This window comes from Meriones unguiculatus, chromosome 18, assembly GCF_030254825.1.
Source record: "Meriones unguiculatus strain TT.TT164.6M chromosome 18, Bangor_MerUng_6.1, whole genome shotgun sequence".
In the NCBI taxonomy this organism is placed as follows: Eukaryota; Metazoa; Chordata; class Mammalia; order Rodentia; family Muridae; genus Meriones; species Meriones unguiculatus.
In genome coordinates this window covers 66,328,894-66,346,206 of record NC_083365.1, presented here as the reverse complement: position 1 = coordinate 66,346,206, position 17,313 = coordinate 66,328,894, and the positions used below count along the sequence as shown (strand labels likewise).

The 17,313-nt window shown below is 49.4% G+C and overlaps 1 protein-coding gene across 1 annotated transcript; it reads right to left on the bottom strand.

Annotated features, from left to right (window-relative positions):
- Nucleotides 1-14,785: 14,785 nt before the first annotated feature.
- Nucleotides 14,786-16,837, bottom strand: Tmem185b (transmembrane protein 185B). The gene has a single exon (XM_021633219.2). It carries the CDS (start codon nucleotides 16,460-16,462, stop codon nucleotides 15,410-15,412), a length of 1,053 nt encoding a protein of 350 aa, XP_021488894.1. The 5' UTR covers nucleotides 16,463-16,837; the 3' UTR covers nucleotides 14,786-15,409.
- Nucleotides 16,838-17,313: the final 476 nt, after the last annotated feature.

Genomic DNA, 17,313 nt, shown 5'->3' with positions numbered 1-17,313 from the left:
TAACAAAAGCTTTGCCGACTTACACAGGACAATCCCTGGGAAAAGTGGATTGTGCTCCATAGCCACAGGAAGCTGTCATGGACAGAAACAAAGTGGGTGTTGGTCGACAGGTTTCTAGCCGCTGTGAGTCAGAGGGTGGGGCTCCTGCCCAGGCTGTCTTTCTCTGAAAGAAAAGGGACTGGGTGCTTAGCTGTAAACCACCCAGGTGCCAGATGGGCTTCTGTGGCCTGCACTGAATGCAGGTGCTGCGGGGGCCGTGGGTCAGTTATGGTCAGGGGCCCTGGTGGTCAGACTGAGGGAGCAGAGTGGTCTATTCAGCAAGCACCCATCTCCCCATGCTGAGGTTCCATAACTCCATTCTGAGGGTGAGCAGAGAGGGGAGAGTATTGCCCACCCTCCACAGCCAGGAACAGGTTGAACTACACTGCTAGCTGTCTAGCTCATGGTCCCAGGCTAGCAAGATGTCAGGGAGAAAGAGACTGTGAGGTTGCCTGCCCTGGCTCCTCAGGCCTGAGACTAGCTGAAGGAGTTGAGGACTTACCTAACACAAAGTCCGGAATTCCATGCCCAGCAGCACAGAAATCCGGCAATGGTAGTGCGTGTGGTATTAAACTTAATCAGGAACTCAAGCCACCTTTGACTGCATAATGACTTTAAGGCCAGCCTAGGCTACATGAGAGTGATGATAATAAAAAAAGAAGATGATGCTGCTGACCTGTCCTGGACCCTCAGTGTATAGCTAGGAAACAACTCCAAAGAGGGGACTGGGACTTGTCTCAGGCTTATGGCCCAGATCTTGAGTCTCTGGGACATCGATTCACTGCTCTCTTGTCTACTTCCATGTACTGCTTGTTGCCTTGAAGCAGACATGCAGCAAAGAGTCATGCTGCTCAGTTGCTCCTCTACACAGTCCCTTCCTATGGATCCAGAATCCACATGAGGAGCTTATTGTCAGAGCAATCCCTTTCCAAAGCAAACATCCACATAACAGATCTGGAGGGTGTGTGTCCTTGTGCCTTCCTTTTCGATTCCTCCTTTCCCCTCCCTGGGATGCAGCCTGCACTCCCCACCATGCTATGTCCTGTCTATTCCTGTCATATACTCCCAAATCCCCAAATGTGTTGTTTCTTTAAGAGCTCTGGGTAGCCAAGCCTGGGTAGCCCAGTGCTTTAATTCCAGCACTCAGGAGGCAGAGGCAGGTCGGGTGTCTGAGTTTGAGGCCAGCCTGGTCTGCATAACAAGTTCCAGAGCAGTCAGAACTATACAGAGAACCTATATAAAAAAACAGGGGCGGGGGGAGGTGTGGACAGAGAGAGAGAGACCCAGTTTATTGAAAAGCCCCACGCTCTCCTTAGAACTTTTCTTGATTTGAAGCTAGCTATTCTGTTCTGTTTTGGACACAGGGTCTCATGTTCAAGGCCAGCCAGGAACTCAATGGCTCACTGTGATGATCTTGACTTCCTGATTGCCCTGTCTCCCATCTCTCAAGCACTGGGATTATAGGCAGGCACTTTCTTGCCCATTTTATATAGTGCCTGGGATCTAACCCAGGGTTTCACATATGCTAGGCAAGCACTCTACCAACAGCCTGTTCCTGACTAGAAATCTTGTTTCAGGTCACAGACCTGCAAATCTGGACGTACGGGAGATTTACAGATTATTTTACACACTTACTGAGCTCTAAGGGACCTCAAGTGGGCAGCTTTGTTCATTGGGTAGAACTGACAGGCAGGCCAGAGAACCAGTGGGCAGAGGGGTCTGATCAGGGAAATCCAGAATAAAAAACCTGGCTTCCACTGGCAGAAAGCACTGAGAGGCTGAAGAAATGCAGGCAGATGCAGGGTTACAGGGTGTAATTTTATTTGAGCTCTCAGAAACCTGGCCCAGAGCGGCAACTGGACCAGTGGATCCCTAAAACTCAAGTCAGAGGAAGGAGCTGGAATGTACCCAGTTTATCTCCAGCTTGTATCAAGGGTTCCAGGCACATTCCTGATGCCTTCAACACTGGAGTCTGGTTAGAGTTACACTTACCACTTCAAGGGATTTATCTATAGCAGTGGTCTTAACTCATGGGTCATGGCCCCTTTGCAGGTCGCATATCTGATATCCTGCATACCAGATACTTAAGATTCATAACAGTAGCAAAGTGACAGTTTTGAAGTAGCAGTGAAGTGATTTTATGGTTGGTGGTCATTAGAAAGGTTGAGAATCACTGCTCTATAGTATGCTGAGAGACTACAGGGAGGAGGGGACCACAGGATAACTCAGAAGCCAGCCTGACATTTCACCATGGCTGCAGTCGGGTCCAACACGGTTTTCAGAGTATTAAGATCCACGGCCAAGGGCAGTTTGTCCTCTCTGAAGACAGGGAACTCAGCTGCTGGACCAGCAGTCAAACGGGCCTTGCTCTCTTAAGATCAAGCAGTTTCTGGAGTGTGCTATTGTTGATTTTGGTTGGTTGGTTGGTTTTGTTTGTTTTTCAAGACAGGGTTTCCCTGTGTGGCCTTGGGTGTCCTGGACTCATTTTGTAGACCAGGCTGGCCTCAAACTCACAGAGATCTGCCTCCCTGAGTGCTGGGATTAAAAGCATGCGCTACCATGCCCAGCTGGTCATGGCGTCTTAATACATCAGCAGAAGTTGGTACCTGAGACTGGGCTGCTGCTGTAACAGACCCGTCTATGCTGGGTTGTTTTGTTTTGTTTTGTTTTGTTTTTGAGAAATGTAGAAAGGTTTTGGACCTTGGAACTGAAAAGTGGCAGTACTCTGAAAGCAGTGCTTAAAGGGCCATGTGAACAGGCGCTTGGGAGACAGTGCTGAGAGCAACATGAACCTGCTGCCAGGATGCCCTTATTTTTCTGGAACTGTGAGCTCAAATAAACCCTGAAGGGCTCTCGCAGGCCTGGGTTTGGCAAACATGGTTCTGACAGGCCTTGCCCTTCTCCCCCATTCCCTTTGCCTTGCTAAAAACTGTTAGATTAGATTCCTAAGTCTAGTCACCTAGGTTTACTTCTTGGTTGGTCCCTGCCTCTTCCTGAGGCTGACTATCAAGGTCCAGCTGTCAAAGCATTCAAGTCCAGTAATCAAAAGCCCCTTTGAATCACTTAATTAACATGCCCAATTAAATACCTCATTCTAACACAGGGTTTCCCCCTTTTACCTTTATAAACTGCCATTTTCCTATGGGTAGCATCTGTCTCCTTTCCATCCTTTGTCTCCCCCAAGGACAAATACCCTTTCTCTCTCTCCCTTGTTCCTTTCCCCTTCCCCTCATCCCTTCTCTCTCTCCTGTCTTTGTCTCTTATTCCTTGCCCTCTGACTCTCTGAGCCAAATAAATCTCCTTTGTGCTAAGAACTTGATCTTGGGGGTGCTAGGCCTTTCAAGCACTTCCTTCTCTAAGTTGCCTTGATTTTGCTTTATCACAGCAGTAGAAAAGTAACTAATATACACATAATTATACAGTAAATACTTTTATGTTAATTACATTTCTTTACAGGAGGTGGAGACATGTCCTATGACATTCATATGTCAGCTCTCGCCATCCATCATGTATCCCAAAGCTCAAACTCAGGTCAAGCATGGTGGCTAGTGCTTTTACCTACAGAGCCATTGCATGGCTTTCCCTAGCCTGCCTTCATTCCCCTACTCATCCCAATAATTTGGTGAGTTCCATATTATTGGATGGATCCATGAGGGCCTGACCTCACCTGCAGAGAACTGGCTGAGCCACCTCACCTGTACATTCCTGACTCTCCCCTCGGGGGTTCCTTACTCTGAGTACATGATTTCATACCTCTGTGAAAAAAGCAGAGTGTCTCAGTCAGGAGCCTCCTCAGCAGTCCTTCCCGTAGCCATGCCTGCTGTTCCTTCCTGTTGAAACAGCAGTGGAGTGCTGACGTCCGTCCTGCCGTCCTGCCGTCCTGCCTTCTCCATACTTCTCTCAATACTGTTTCTCTTTGGCACTGAAGCCCTTCCATCTGTTTCAGATGTAATATGCACAAGCCGAGCTCTTCCCGCCATGTCTTCCAGCTCTCCATCATACACACAGCTCTTGAGAGAACTGCCCTCTGCGTCCTGACTCCAGCAGCCCGGCCCGCCTTGCCTACCCTCATGGTAGCATTTGTTGTTCTCTGCCTTCCTTCTGAGGAGCAGTGCTTGGGCTTGTCCCATATCTGCCTGAAAGTGACACCCATCCCTGCTGCTGTGCAGAACGAATCACAAAGGTGTGTCTGTGTTCAGAAAGGTGGGGCAAGGGCAGAGCCCCAGCTGACTGCGCTGTGTGCCTCACCAGCTCCACGGCACTCCGCCCCTGTTCTCCTGTCTGCCTGGTGCTATTCGGCTTCCTTCCTTAACTCCCTCCTCCAAGACAAGGGCCTAAACCCTGTGGTCCTGAGGCGTGATAGGCATCTCACATAGCTACACAGTCTCCAGTCTGCATCTCCCCCTGTCCTGCCTCTGGTGCTTGTTTGGGTTTTACATGAACAAGTCAGTGTCAAGAGGCGCCGTCTTCTGCTCTGTGGTGATTGTCAGTTGCTTTAGATCGGAACATTGAGTTCCCACCAATGAGATGAGACTCAGTCACCATCTCCATTGGGGATATAAAACAGAGGCCGTTTTAAATGGTGAGTATGCTTGATAGTCTTGGCTTGGGTGCCTTGACAAACTGCTTTCACTTTGTTCATGCGTTCCTTAGTGCAACACCATGATGATTCTTTTGCCAGTGGTGTGTCTTAAGCAAATCCCAGGACAACACAAAAACAGCTCTCACGTCTGTGAACAGTTCCCCAGGAGCTGCACCTTCTGCTGGACCTTCTGCAGGCTTCGAAGGTTTGCAATGCTACACATCCAAAGCCCAGTTACAGTTTAACATGGGCTGTATTTTTTAGTCACCTAAATAGCTATCCCTTGCCCACCTCTTTTCTGGGCCTAACATCCTGCAACAGATAACACACCTTTAATCCCAGCTCTGTGGAGGCAGAGCAAGTGGATCTCAAGTTCAAGGCCAGCCTAGTCTACATTGTGAGCTCCAGGCTGGCCAGGGCTACATGGAGACCTTGTCCCAGTAAAAGGGGGTGAGGAGGATTTGCCTCAGTGGTAGAATGGAAAGAAGGAAAACAACAAAACTTCTGAGATACATTAACAAAACCATAGTTTTCGTTAACCCAAAGGCTAAGGGTCATGAGCCAGCAGCTGAGACCTGCAGCTGAGCATCCTCCACTTTTGCTGAAATGGCCTGCCTAGTGTTTCCACCAGTGTATGTGAGAAGTGTTTGATCATAAGACTTTCTTTGTTCTGTTGCCCTAAAATCTTCACAAAACTGATTCCATAAAGGAACATGGAATTAATAAGGTTGGCCTTATTAATCCATGTTCCTGGGCATGGTCACTCATATTTGGCTCTAAAATAAACTGTTCCTTTGAGGTAAGGGTTGAAGTTTTGTGTCAACACTTCAAAGAGAATGAGAACTGATGCTTCAGTGAAACATGAGAGACCGTGGCCTGCGAACACAGACTCATGATACCCCCAAATACCATGTCCCAACATGGTAACAGTTCTGTGGACTTTTACAGTAACAGAGCAAAGTTTAAAAATCAAGGCATTTTTGAAAATCATGTTTCTACCAGGCAGATGGGTTATAGCAAAGGGAGAGGTCTCTGCTGTCGGTGTCAGATGCTACCAGCTGACATTCTTAGGCTTTGGGTTGATGAAAGCAAGGGATTTGTACATTCCAAAGGATTTACCTAATAAGCACAAGGATTTTAGGTCAGACACGGAGGTGGACAATGAACAGCTATTGGAGCCTAACACTAGCACAAGAGAAGAGCTCCCAGTTGCAGTCCAGTTCTCGACAACATACCATTCAGCTTTGTTGAACATCTAACAGGCTTTGCTACTCCCCAGAGCTTCAGGTAGCATTGCTTTTGCTCTGTCCACCAGAGAAGACTGCTTGGACATGGGTTCAAGACAATAGAAGGTCTTTATTAGATGCCAGCATAAACACTGGGCGTTCAGGATCACGGTGTAGCCCCTGGCCTTTCTCAGGGTGAGCTTTTAAGCATGCAAGCTATGTTCTGAATAGACATACTTCAATTAACAAGATTGGTTGGCATGTTTGTAGCAGCTTTATTCATAATAGCCAGAACCTGGAAACAACCCAGATGTCCCTCAACGGAGGAATGGATACAGAAATTGTAGTACATTTGCACAATGGAATACTACTCAGCAATTAAAAACAAGGAAATCATGAAATCTGCAAGCAAATGGTGGGATCTAGAAAATATCATCCTGAGTGAGGTATCCCAGAAGCAGAAAGACACACATGGTATATACTCACTTATAAATGGATACTAGACCCAAAAGATAGGATAAATATAATAAAATCTGTACACCTAAGGAAGATAAACAAGAAAGAAGACCCAGGGTAAGATGATCAGTCCTCACTTAGAAAGACAAATGGGATGGACATTGGAAGTAGGAGAAAACAAGTCACAGGACAATAGCCTACCACAGAGGGCCTCTGAAAGACTCTACCTAGCAGTGTATCAAAGCAGATACTGACACTCATAACCAAACCTTCAGCAGAGTGCAGGAAATCATATGAAAGAAGGGGGAGTTAGTATGACCTGGAGAGGACAGGAGCTCCACAAGGACCTAATATATCTGGGCACAGGGGTCTTTTATGAGACTGTATCTCCAACCAAGGACCATGTATGGATATAACCTAGAACCCCTGCTCAGATGTAGCCCATGGCAGCTCAGTATCCAAGTGGGTGCCCTAGTAAAGGAAACAGGTACTATTTCTGACATGAACTCAATGGCTGGCTCTTTGACCTCCCCTCCTCCCCCGAGGGAGGAGCAGCCTTGCTAGGCCACAGAGGTGGACATTGCAACCAGTCCTAAAGAAACCTCATAAGCTAGGGTCAAATGGAAGAGAAAGAGACCTCCCCTATCTGACTTGGAAAGGGGCAGGGAGGAGATAAGGGAGGGAAGGTGGGATTGGGAGGGAATGAGGGAGCAGGCTACAGCTGGGATGCAAAGTTAATAAACTAATATTTAAAAAACAAACAAACAAGGTCGGTTGGCTAGAAGCAGAACTACAGAGGCCAAAAAGCAAGGTTAGAACAGTTAGAGACTTTCCCATAATTATGGGCCTTGATGGATTAAGCCTTTGTTTTAGTTTTGGCAGGTGGTGCTGTCTACGTACTGAGTTTTACAGCCTAAATGGTACTTTCATCATGGACTCAGTTGGGCTAAGGTCTGGGGTCCTGTTATAGATTAGTCATAATTCTCGTTTCTCCTCCTCTGCCTATCGGTCTTCATTGCCTGCTACAGCTCCCCAAAATCCTTTTAAATTACTCTCATGTAATGTGCACTGTATGGAGTTTTAGGTGCATACACAAGTGCATGCCACCGCACGCAAGAAGGTCACGGGACAAGTTGCTGGAGCTGGTTCTTTCCTTCTACGATGTGGGTCCCAAGAATCAGGTCATCAGCCCTCTGAAGTCTGCTCTACCTAAATGGGTGCCAATGACAGACTAAAATACAGTTTTTACTGAAGTCTACCTTGGTGAGACCAGTGAGTTTATTGGGCTTGCTTACAGAGCACAGGGAACCCCAGAACAGCTTCATCATACCATTAGTCCCACCTCATCATGGGTACTGAGGGGCTCTAGCAGCCAGGCACAGCAAACAGACCAGAGCATGGCAAACATGGCCAACAGGTTTTGCCTTTTCCCCTTCTCCTTACTAAAAACCTTTAGATGGCATTCCTAAAGCCAGCCCCCAAGGTCCATTCCCTTATTTTGCCACTGACTCATTATTTGGCTAACATGTCCAATCAGGATTTACCAACTCACCCGAGCACAGACTCCCCCTTTTTCTCCTTAAAAACGCACTCCTGAAAACAAACAAAAACTGCTTGGTCCTGCTGCTGCTGCTGTCTGCCTTTGCAACCTCCAGCCCCTGCCCCTCTGGGGTAATAAATCTCTTCTGTGCTGTGTCTGGGTGTGTTCTGTACCTATTGAGGTAGGGGACAGGACCTCCCTTACAAGTAGTGGCCTCATTGTTAAAGGTTTTTTTCTTTCAATGCTCATATTTTCTTTTATTTGAGGATTTCATATGTGAGTACACTGTATAATTTCACCTCCTGGAATTTCTTAATTAACCTTTTAACGTAGCCTCTCAGGGTCACTGACATGGGGTGGTGAAGACCAGTCTCAGGTGAGGATCTTCCTCCTTTATTTATTAAGGGGTGTTAATAGTTTGTAACCATTACCATGGGTCTCTGTCTTAGTCTGCTCTTTTATTGCTGTGATAAGCACCACCAAAGGCAGCTTAGGGAGGAGAGATTTGATGTCACCTTATAGTTTGTAACCCTTCATTAGGGGACGTCAAGGCCAGAATCTGGAGGCAGGAGCTGAAGCAGAGGCCATGGAGGGCTGCCGCTTGCTGGCTTGCTCCCATGGCTTCCTTAGCCTGCTTTCCTATACACCCCAGCCTCACCGCCTGGGATGGGCAGCACTGCTTACAATGGGGTAGGCCCTCACACATCAGTCATTCAGCAAGAGAAAGCGGTACAGACTTGCCAGCGGGCCCATCTCATGGAGGTATTTCCCAATTGAAGTTTCTCTTCCAAATGACTCTAGCCAAGGTAACCACGACAGTTATCAGGGTACAGCCAGAGGAAGAGTTGCTAGACACACCAAAAGTAACATTACCAGGACTTTTAGTTACTCATTGATCCAGTGAAATGAGTACCTCACATTGAACCGCTATATATATTTGGGGATGGTGCAAGACAATTCTCTGTGTAGCCCTGGCTGTCCTGGACTAGGTTTGTAGGCCAGTCTGGTCTTGAATTTATAGAGATCCGCCTGCCTCTGCCTCCCCCAGTGCTGGGATTACAGGCATGCACCGCAATGCCCAGCTCAATCACCACATTTTTTTAATACTAAAATTTTATTTAATGCATATGAGTGTTTTGCCTACATGGAAGTCTTCATACCACATGTCTTCCTGGTGCCCAAGGAGGCCAGAAGAGAGACTCACATTCCCTAGAACTGGAATTATTGCCAAAAATTGAACCTAGGTTCTCTAGAAGAGCAGCCAGTGCTCTTAACAGCTGAGCCATCTCTCTGGCCTCCAACTTTGCCATACTTTTGGTATGCTTACAAAGAGCCAGCAAGTGTCAGTGGTAGGAGGGTTGGGCCAGGATTTGTTTCAGTTGCTGTGTTTTGAAGCAAACTGTCATGTAGCCCAAGTTTATTTCAGACTCATTAAATAGCAGATGACCTTGAATGTCTGCTCCACCTGTCTTCCCCTCCCTGATGCTAGGATTACAGGTGTGTGCCACCACATCTGGTTTCCCCAGTGCTAGGGACGGAAGCCAAAGGCTTTGGGCATGCTAGGCAAGCACTCAGTCAATTCAGCTACATCCCCAGAGTGCATGTGGGATTTCTAACCCAGTTGGTATTTTCATTAACAAAATTTTTTTAATTCTGGGGTGGTGGTGACGAGGGGAGGAGGGGAAGAAGGGATGAGGGCAGACTGCCAGAGGTTAGGTCTTCTGGAGACAAAACACTGTCTAAGCCCAGCCAGATTGAGTCAAAACACACTGTGAGAAATGGAGGAGTGCTGCCAGGAAAATGGCAGAGGTTTTGGAGCTCCGCAGACATCTGAAGAGAAGCAGAAAAGGAGATGCTGTAGATGTGGCTCAGCTGGAGGGGCGCTGGCCTGGCACACACAGAGCCCTGGGTTCCAGCACTATAGAAGCCGAGTGTGGCGTGCATACCTGCATCCTAGCATTCTGGAGGTGGCTGCAAAAGGATCAAAGTTCAAGGTTATCCTGAGCTACATAGGGAGCTCAAGGCCAGCCTGAGCTAAATGAGACTGTCGGAAGAGCCTGAGGGAGAGGAAGTTGTCAAAAAGGAAAACAGAAGGAGAGCCGGCAGAACTTTGCAGGCTAGGGCAGTGTACTTAGCCTGTGACAAAATGCCTGACAAGAAACAGCTTAGAGGAGAAAGGGGTTGTTCTAGCTAACAGCTCCAGACTGCAGATCCATGGTGGCAGGAACAGGAGATGGCTGAGAACACACACTCTCTCAGGAGGAAGCTGGCTTTCTCCTTTTCGTTCATTTGGGGACCCCAGCCCATAGAAGGGTGCTGTCCGAACTGGGACAAGTCCTCCCGCTCGCTCAGATTAACCTAATCAAGTGTGCCCAGAGCTTCACCCCCTATGAAAACTGACATGACTTCCCTGGCAGGAGGGTGAGGCCAGTCAGCCTCTCCAGTCTCAGGAAGCAGAGGGAGCGGCCCTGTGAGGACCTCAGGACTTCCTGCCCAGGCTTGTTCACTAGGGCACGCACCTTTTCTTTATCAAAATGCCCAGCACCATTCATCTGGTCTGCAAGTGCTCTTTGGAGCTTGGCTTTTCTGAGTCTTCTGGGCAGCTCTGTTCCCATTGCTTACGTGGACAGGTGGGGCCTAGTGAATCCAGTCAGTTTTATGGACTTCCTGAAGCTATTTTGAGTTATTTACTTTCCTGTTTAAGGAGCTTCCCTGCAGGATAGAATGTTTCAATCTCAGAGAACACTGCTACACAACAGCAGTTGAGGAATTTCTCTGGCCAGAGTAACAAACACTAGTAATCCCTTCTGGTGGCAGTCAGGTAGCCGGTGGTGGCAGCGGTTCCACTCACCTCCTGCTTCCCTCAAGTACCCTTGACTAGGTTCCCAGATGTGGCTTCCAGGGACCCAGCATGTACTTCCTGCTGCCTGCTACCTGAGAGCTACTTTCTCCCAGCAGCTTCCTGTCCTAACTCTAAGCCCTGGACACAGTGAGCCACTGTCCTCGCTGGCTTCCACATTTCCCAGTACCTTCTACCTGGCTGGCCTCCCTGTACCATCCTGACTCTCCTAAAATAACCCTCCCGGGAAGGCCCTGGACTCTTCCAGTTTTTTTTAATGCATGTATGCATGAATAAGTATTTGTGCATGAGTGTGCGTGCATGCGCGCAGTGGAGGCAGGAGGACTCCCTTGATGTCATCCTCAAGGACATAGCCTTTGAAAAAGGGTCTTTGGAGCCTGCCAGTTAGGCCAGGTTGCTGGCAAGCCCAGGGACCATCCTTTCCCCTCCCTCACAGCTGGAGTGACAAGGCCATACCACCAAGCTCAGCGTTTTCACACGGTTTCTGGGGCTTGATTTCAGATCCTATTAAAGACTAGTGCGTGACCATGGCACCACTCCAGCACTTTGTAAATGTTTGTTATTTTGATTTGATTTTTGTTCCTAAGGCAAGATCTAATCCAAGACTAGCCTTAAACTGATCCTGTTTCTGCATGAGGAGAGCTGGGATTGGCACCTCCTAGCTGCTGGGGTCTTTCCTCTGTTCACAAAGGATCGACACCAGCTCTTCTCATGTCAGATCGAAGCAGGTTCCTTCCAACGGCCACAACTTTGGAAAACTACAGAACATTTGTAAGCGAGGAAAATCACTCATGAGCTACAATTTTTTTTTCCTTTAGAGCCACCCTGTAATGCTGTCAGTTCAGACTGATGGCTGCCTGTGCAGATTGCATGGTTGTCCCTTGGACACATACTGCCTCACTGACAGGCTTGACTGTGTGCTCACGTGAGTGGACATCTGTCACATGAGCAGGAACTGTTTGTGCTTTCGGGCTTTGGCTTGGCCTCCTCGTTTCTACCGTAACAGGTAAAGGACAAGATTGCTGCTCCTTCAACCTGTCATCCTGAATAGGACATATCAGATAGGCTGGGATTAGACCCCAGTCTTGAGTCCTCAACCAACATGCAGCTCAAGGGAGATTTAGTTATAAGTCATTGAGATTGTATGTGAGCAAATTCATGTGCAACAAATTACTACTGTTTGTGCAAGTACAGACATGCAGGAATGCTACAGAAAGGTGGTGGACTTTCTACCCTGCCCCTCCACCACAGATCCGGGGAGCCAACGCAGGTCCTTAGGCTTGTGCACTGTTTTTCTTGCCGAGCCATCTTTCTAGTCCTTGTTTGAAAACAGTCTATCACTGGCACAGAGCTCACCAGTTTGGCTAGGCGGGCTAACCCCTGGAGCATCCTCGTCTTTGCCTACCGCACACTGGAAGTACAAGCTCACACCCCTCCCCCCCAGCTTTTGTGGGGTTCTGAGGATCAACCTTGGGTCCTCAAGCTCACACAGCCACACTCACTAAACCAGATGGCCAGCCCAGCCACTGAGGGCTTGGAAGTCGTTGAGCAAAAGCTGAGACATTGTTTTGCAGACGCCATCATGACAAAACTGACCAAACTGGAATCACTGCATCGTGTGGCCATCACAACAAACAACAGGGCTTTTCAGCTTCAGGAATTCAACAACTGACCACAGCCCTCCACCAGTACCTAACGGTCTTGATGTAAGCAAGGCCTGACTGGGGACAGCGGATTTGCGTGGGATATTTGTAGCATGGTCCTGACAGTGTCTAACACTATTCCCATTGCTGGGAGTAGTGTTTTCTCCTCAAGTCAGTTTCTCTGTATGGCCTTGGCTGTCTTGGACTTGCTCTGTAGACCAGGCTGGCCTCAAACTCACAGAGATCCACCTGCATGCGCCACCAGGCCCAGCTCTCCATGAACACTTTTAACCAGCCCTTCATTTGCTTCAGAAACACCGGCTCTTCCATCCCTAAATATTTTCTTAAATGACTTTGTGCATGGTGTTCTGCCTACAAATATGTCTGTGTACCACTTATGTGCCTCGTGCCTGCAAAGCCCAGAAGAGGGAGTTGGATTTCCTAGATTTCCTGGAGTTACAGACAGCTGTGAGCAACCACCTGCACATTAAGAACTGAACCCAGGACCTCGGGCAGAGCAGTCAGTGCTCTCACCTCTGAGCGCTCTCTCCAGGCTCCACCTTTACGTCTCACCAGGGCAGAAGCTGTTCTTTTCTGATACTTTGGTGATGGCGCAGAGGTGAGGGGAGTGGGTATAGAGGAGCTGCCTGAAGCTCAGGTGAAGTTTGCCCAGAAGCCAGCAGCGTTTTTTCATGCTTTTTCCTATCTGGCTTTCTCAGCTACCTCCCTCACATGGGCACCTGCTACAAGGATTCCCTGTGTAACCCACTGCTACTCAATACTGCCTCTCCCATTCAGCCAGTTGGTGCAAAGCAACTATGTTGCAGGCACACAGAGGCCCCGGCAGCTTTTCAATGTTGTTAGCTAGCATGTAGACAGATGTTTTCACATGGTTTTGAATGATGCTAAACTAGTCAGTTCATCTTGTTTGTACATATACGTAAACCAGAGGTCAACATCAGGCATCTTCCTTTATTGCTCTCTCCCTTAAAAAAATTTAATTTTATGTGTATGGGCGTTCTTTACATGCATATCTGTGTATCACCCACACACCTGTTGCCTGCACAGACCAGCAGAGGGCACTGGAGCTCCTCAGAGTTATATTTGTGAACCACCCTGAGTGCTGGGAATCAATGTGTGGGTCCTCTGGAAGAACAGCCAGTGCTCCCAACCACTGAGCCATCTTCCCAGCCCCTCCACTTTATTATTATTATTTTAAGATTCACTTCTTTATTGTTTATACAGTATCTTGCATGTATGTATGTCTACATGTCAGAAGAGGGCCTCAGACCTCATTATAAATGGTTGTGAGCCACCATGTGGTTGCTGGGAATTGAAGGCAGGATTTTTGGAAGAACAGCCAGTGCTCTTAAAACTCTGAGCCATTTCTCCAGCCCCCACTTTATTTTCAAATTTGTTTTGTGTGTGATAGCTAGAAGGCAACTTGAGAGAGTTGGTTCTCTTTCACCATGTGTGTCCTAGAGAGCAAACTTGGTCATCAGGCTTTATGGCACACACACCTACGGAGCCATCCTATGGATGTCCAGCTTGTATGTTGAGACAGGGTCTCTCAGAACCTGGAACTTAAGTGTTTTAGAACGGCTAGCTGAAAGCCTCAGGGACCTGCCTCCACTGCAGCACTGGACTTCATTCTACATGGCTGCTGAGGACCTCGGCACACAGCACACACTTAATGACTCCATCTCCCCAGCACCAGGTTTATCTTTCTTCAAACAGGACAAGTCTGCCTCATGGCCAGAGTGAAGGGGGCAGTTATGTACATGGAACTCGACACAGGTAATTCTTAGTAAGCTGCTAATAAAAAGACACCCTCCCCCACCCGCCAGTCTTCTCCTTGGGGATATGAGCACTCCATTTTACTTGAAATTCCATTTCCAAGTATTTCTTTCTTTCCAGTTAGAACCTTATTCTTAGAAGGTCTAGCTTTTGTCCTGATTTTGATTTTCTTGTGTGACTCCAGTACCTGAAAAAACTTAGTAGTCTTTTAAAATGTCCTAAACATTTGTTTCCTTGTTACTGCCAAAAACACTGGCCCCTAAGACTCATCCTGTTGGCCACTCTCAGGTTCCCACAGTACTGCTCTACACTGCAAAAGACCTTAGGCATGGCCACAGCATGGGCTGCAGAATTTGGTTGTTCCTCAGATGGTACCACCTGTAAGGAAGAAGCCAAGGAGGCGAATGCCAGTGTTAGTCTACAGCCTGCCACCATACTGGAGTGTGCCCCTGCTCTGAGTGGTGTCCCTTCGGGGGTGCTATGACACACTTCAGAAATGTGCGGCGCACTTACTGTGTGCCCCCTAACTGCCCTGGCATGCCAGGCCTTCACTCCTAGTTCCCCGACAGCTCCCCTCAGCGATGTAGCAGATCCTACGCACTCTTTAAGGATAGTTGCAATAAATATGTATCTACACAGAGAAACTTTAAAAAATACTTTAACACAATACATTGGTCCTCCAACAACTACAATTCAACACAGATAACAATGCCAACACATTCATATAAATACTAACATATTCACTCCATTAAAAACTCCTAAAGACCTATATCAGCAAAGCCCCAAGAAAACCACGTGACCAGTAGGCGCACTATAACACCAGTTACGAGGGCTACGGAACAGTGGCGGCGGGGAATTTGGTACATTTGCCATTATGTCACAACGGGCACAGTCTAAAATACAATTTTTGACTAGCAGTGTATAAAAATACTTTTTAAACAATACTTTTGGTAGGCGTAAGTAGCACTTAAAAACAAACAGCTGTGGAGTTCTCAGGTCTTCCAGAAACAATTCCGTTTCCCGCCTTTGGCTAGTTTGTAAGACACAGACCTGCAAGTTCTCTCCAACACTATGCACACACACCCAAGAACACTACGGCCTCCTTCCTCTGCGACAGTCCACACGGACCACGGCAAGGGCGTCCATCTCACGGAGGGCGTAAAATAAGGAAGGCCCGTTTCCAATTCCAGGGCTGGATGAACACAGAAAAAAAGCGAAGTGGAATTCATCAGGGTATGATTTCTATTTCAGGCCCGGCCTGTGAGTTTAGTCTGGCATGTCAATGTTTAACTTGGGAGGTGGAGGGACGTATTTCCCAGGGCTCTGCGTTATAACTACCCGGGCCTTCTTTCCAAACATTGGAGCAATTTTTGGAGCTTCAGGCACCGAAGAGTCTTCGGCATCTTCACTGTCTTCATGATGGAGATCGTAAGAAATATTCCCGTATTCTCTTAAAAATGGGAAAACTTCGAGTAGAAACTGACAGAAATCCCTACGAATACCAAACCACCAATGATTGCCCCCTTTCCGCCTAAACGTCGTGGCCATCAAAGTCAGTAATGAGAGCCAAAGGGGGATGAAAATGGAAATGTACGAGAATGTATTGTGGCCATCCAGTCTGTGAACTAGCAGGACCTCAAAGGTGAGCAGGGGCACGACAATCGTGATCCAGCTGATGGCCATGGTCACGTGTGTTCTCCGCTGCTCAGCAACCACATCCAGGGAGCGCAGGAACAGGAGGGACCACACGATGTAGTAGAGGACCACCAGGCAGAGGAACGACATGAGGATCCACAGGGGCACGGACACCACCAGCCACGGCCAGTGGATAATCCTGTCCAGCCTCAGGGCGATGAAGATGAACTGCAGAATGTTGACCGAGCACAGGATCTCCAGTTCCAATGACCTGTCGTGTCGGAAGCCCCACACGCAGGCGGCCACCGACACCGGGGAAACGAAGAAGAGCGGCATGAAGACCAGCAGCCAGAAGTGGGTGCCCCTCTCCACCCGGTCGCAGACCAGTATCTCAAACATGAGCAGCAGCAGGTGGATGCCCACGGCGATCAGCATGGCTTTGAACTCCACGCAGGCCTCCCCTTCAGTACGGTAGCGAGGGTTTCGGGCCCACACGCCTGCACCCACTGAGGCGCCCACGATGACCAGGAGCTTCCACAGCCAGATGGGGGCGAAGACCGCCCAATAGCTCCACTGGATGATGCCGTCCAGGCGCAGGGGCAGCAGCACAGAGAAGAGCAGCAAGCAGGCATAGATGAGAAACTTACTGGGGTTGAAGTCCTGGAACAGGCCCCTGGGGTTCATGGCGAAGCTTGCACTGCCTCTAGATGGGCATCCGCCCGCTGTGCGGAGGAGGCACCCGACCACGGCTCCGAGAGGCCGGAACACGTGCGCGCAATCTCGTGGCCCGGCCGGAAGCGGGCTAAGGGCACAGCGCGCGCCAGCCGGGAACGGTGCTGTGCCTACGCCGGAGGCGCTGCCCGGGCCCGGTGGCTCAGGCTTGGGTGGGTGCCCACGCCGCCGGCCTTCATCCCGCACCCACGAGGCCGACGCCTCGCTGCGAGCGGCGTCAGATGGGACCTGGCACGCTGCGGACTCCGCAAGCCGCGGGCCGCTGGCTGAGCGGGCCGAGACCTCTGGAGGACGCTTCCTGGAGGAGGCCGGAACATGGAGGAGGGAATGAGCTCACATCCTCCCGGCAGGCTAGGGGGCGGGGCCCAGGGTGGGGCGGGGTCGGAGAACGGAGCGAGCGGAGCTGGAGGGCTGGACCGGCCTGGCACCGCCGGGGCGCGGAGCGGGCGCAGGGTTCCCCTCCCACCCCCGGCGAGGGGAGCAGCGGGTTGTCTGATCTGATGCGGGAACCTGGGAGTGCACGGGTAAAGGCGGGTGGCTGGCGGGCGTGGGAGAGCGCCGTAACTGTGACGGCCCCCGCACTCATGGAGTTGCTCACGAGGAGCCGTGGCTTTGACCCTGGGGCCGGTGCGAAGATCGGGGGGGTGCAGGCAGTCTACCTGTTAGGGCCGTGCCCAGGGCAAAACTCCACCTTGGCAGAGCGACTAGCGAATCTCTGGCTGCTCCCAAAAGGTTGTGCGGAGCGCCTAGGCGCTTAGGAGTGCTCTTCTGTGTTACCCGGGAGGTGGAGGCTGGGCACCTTG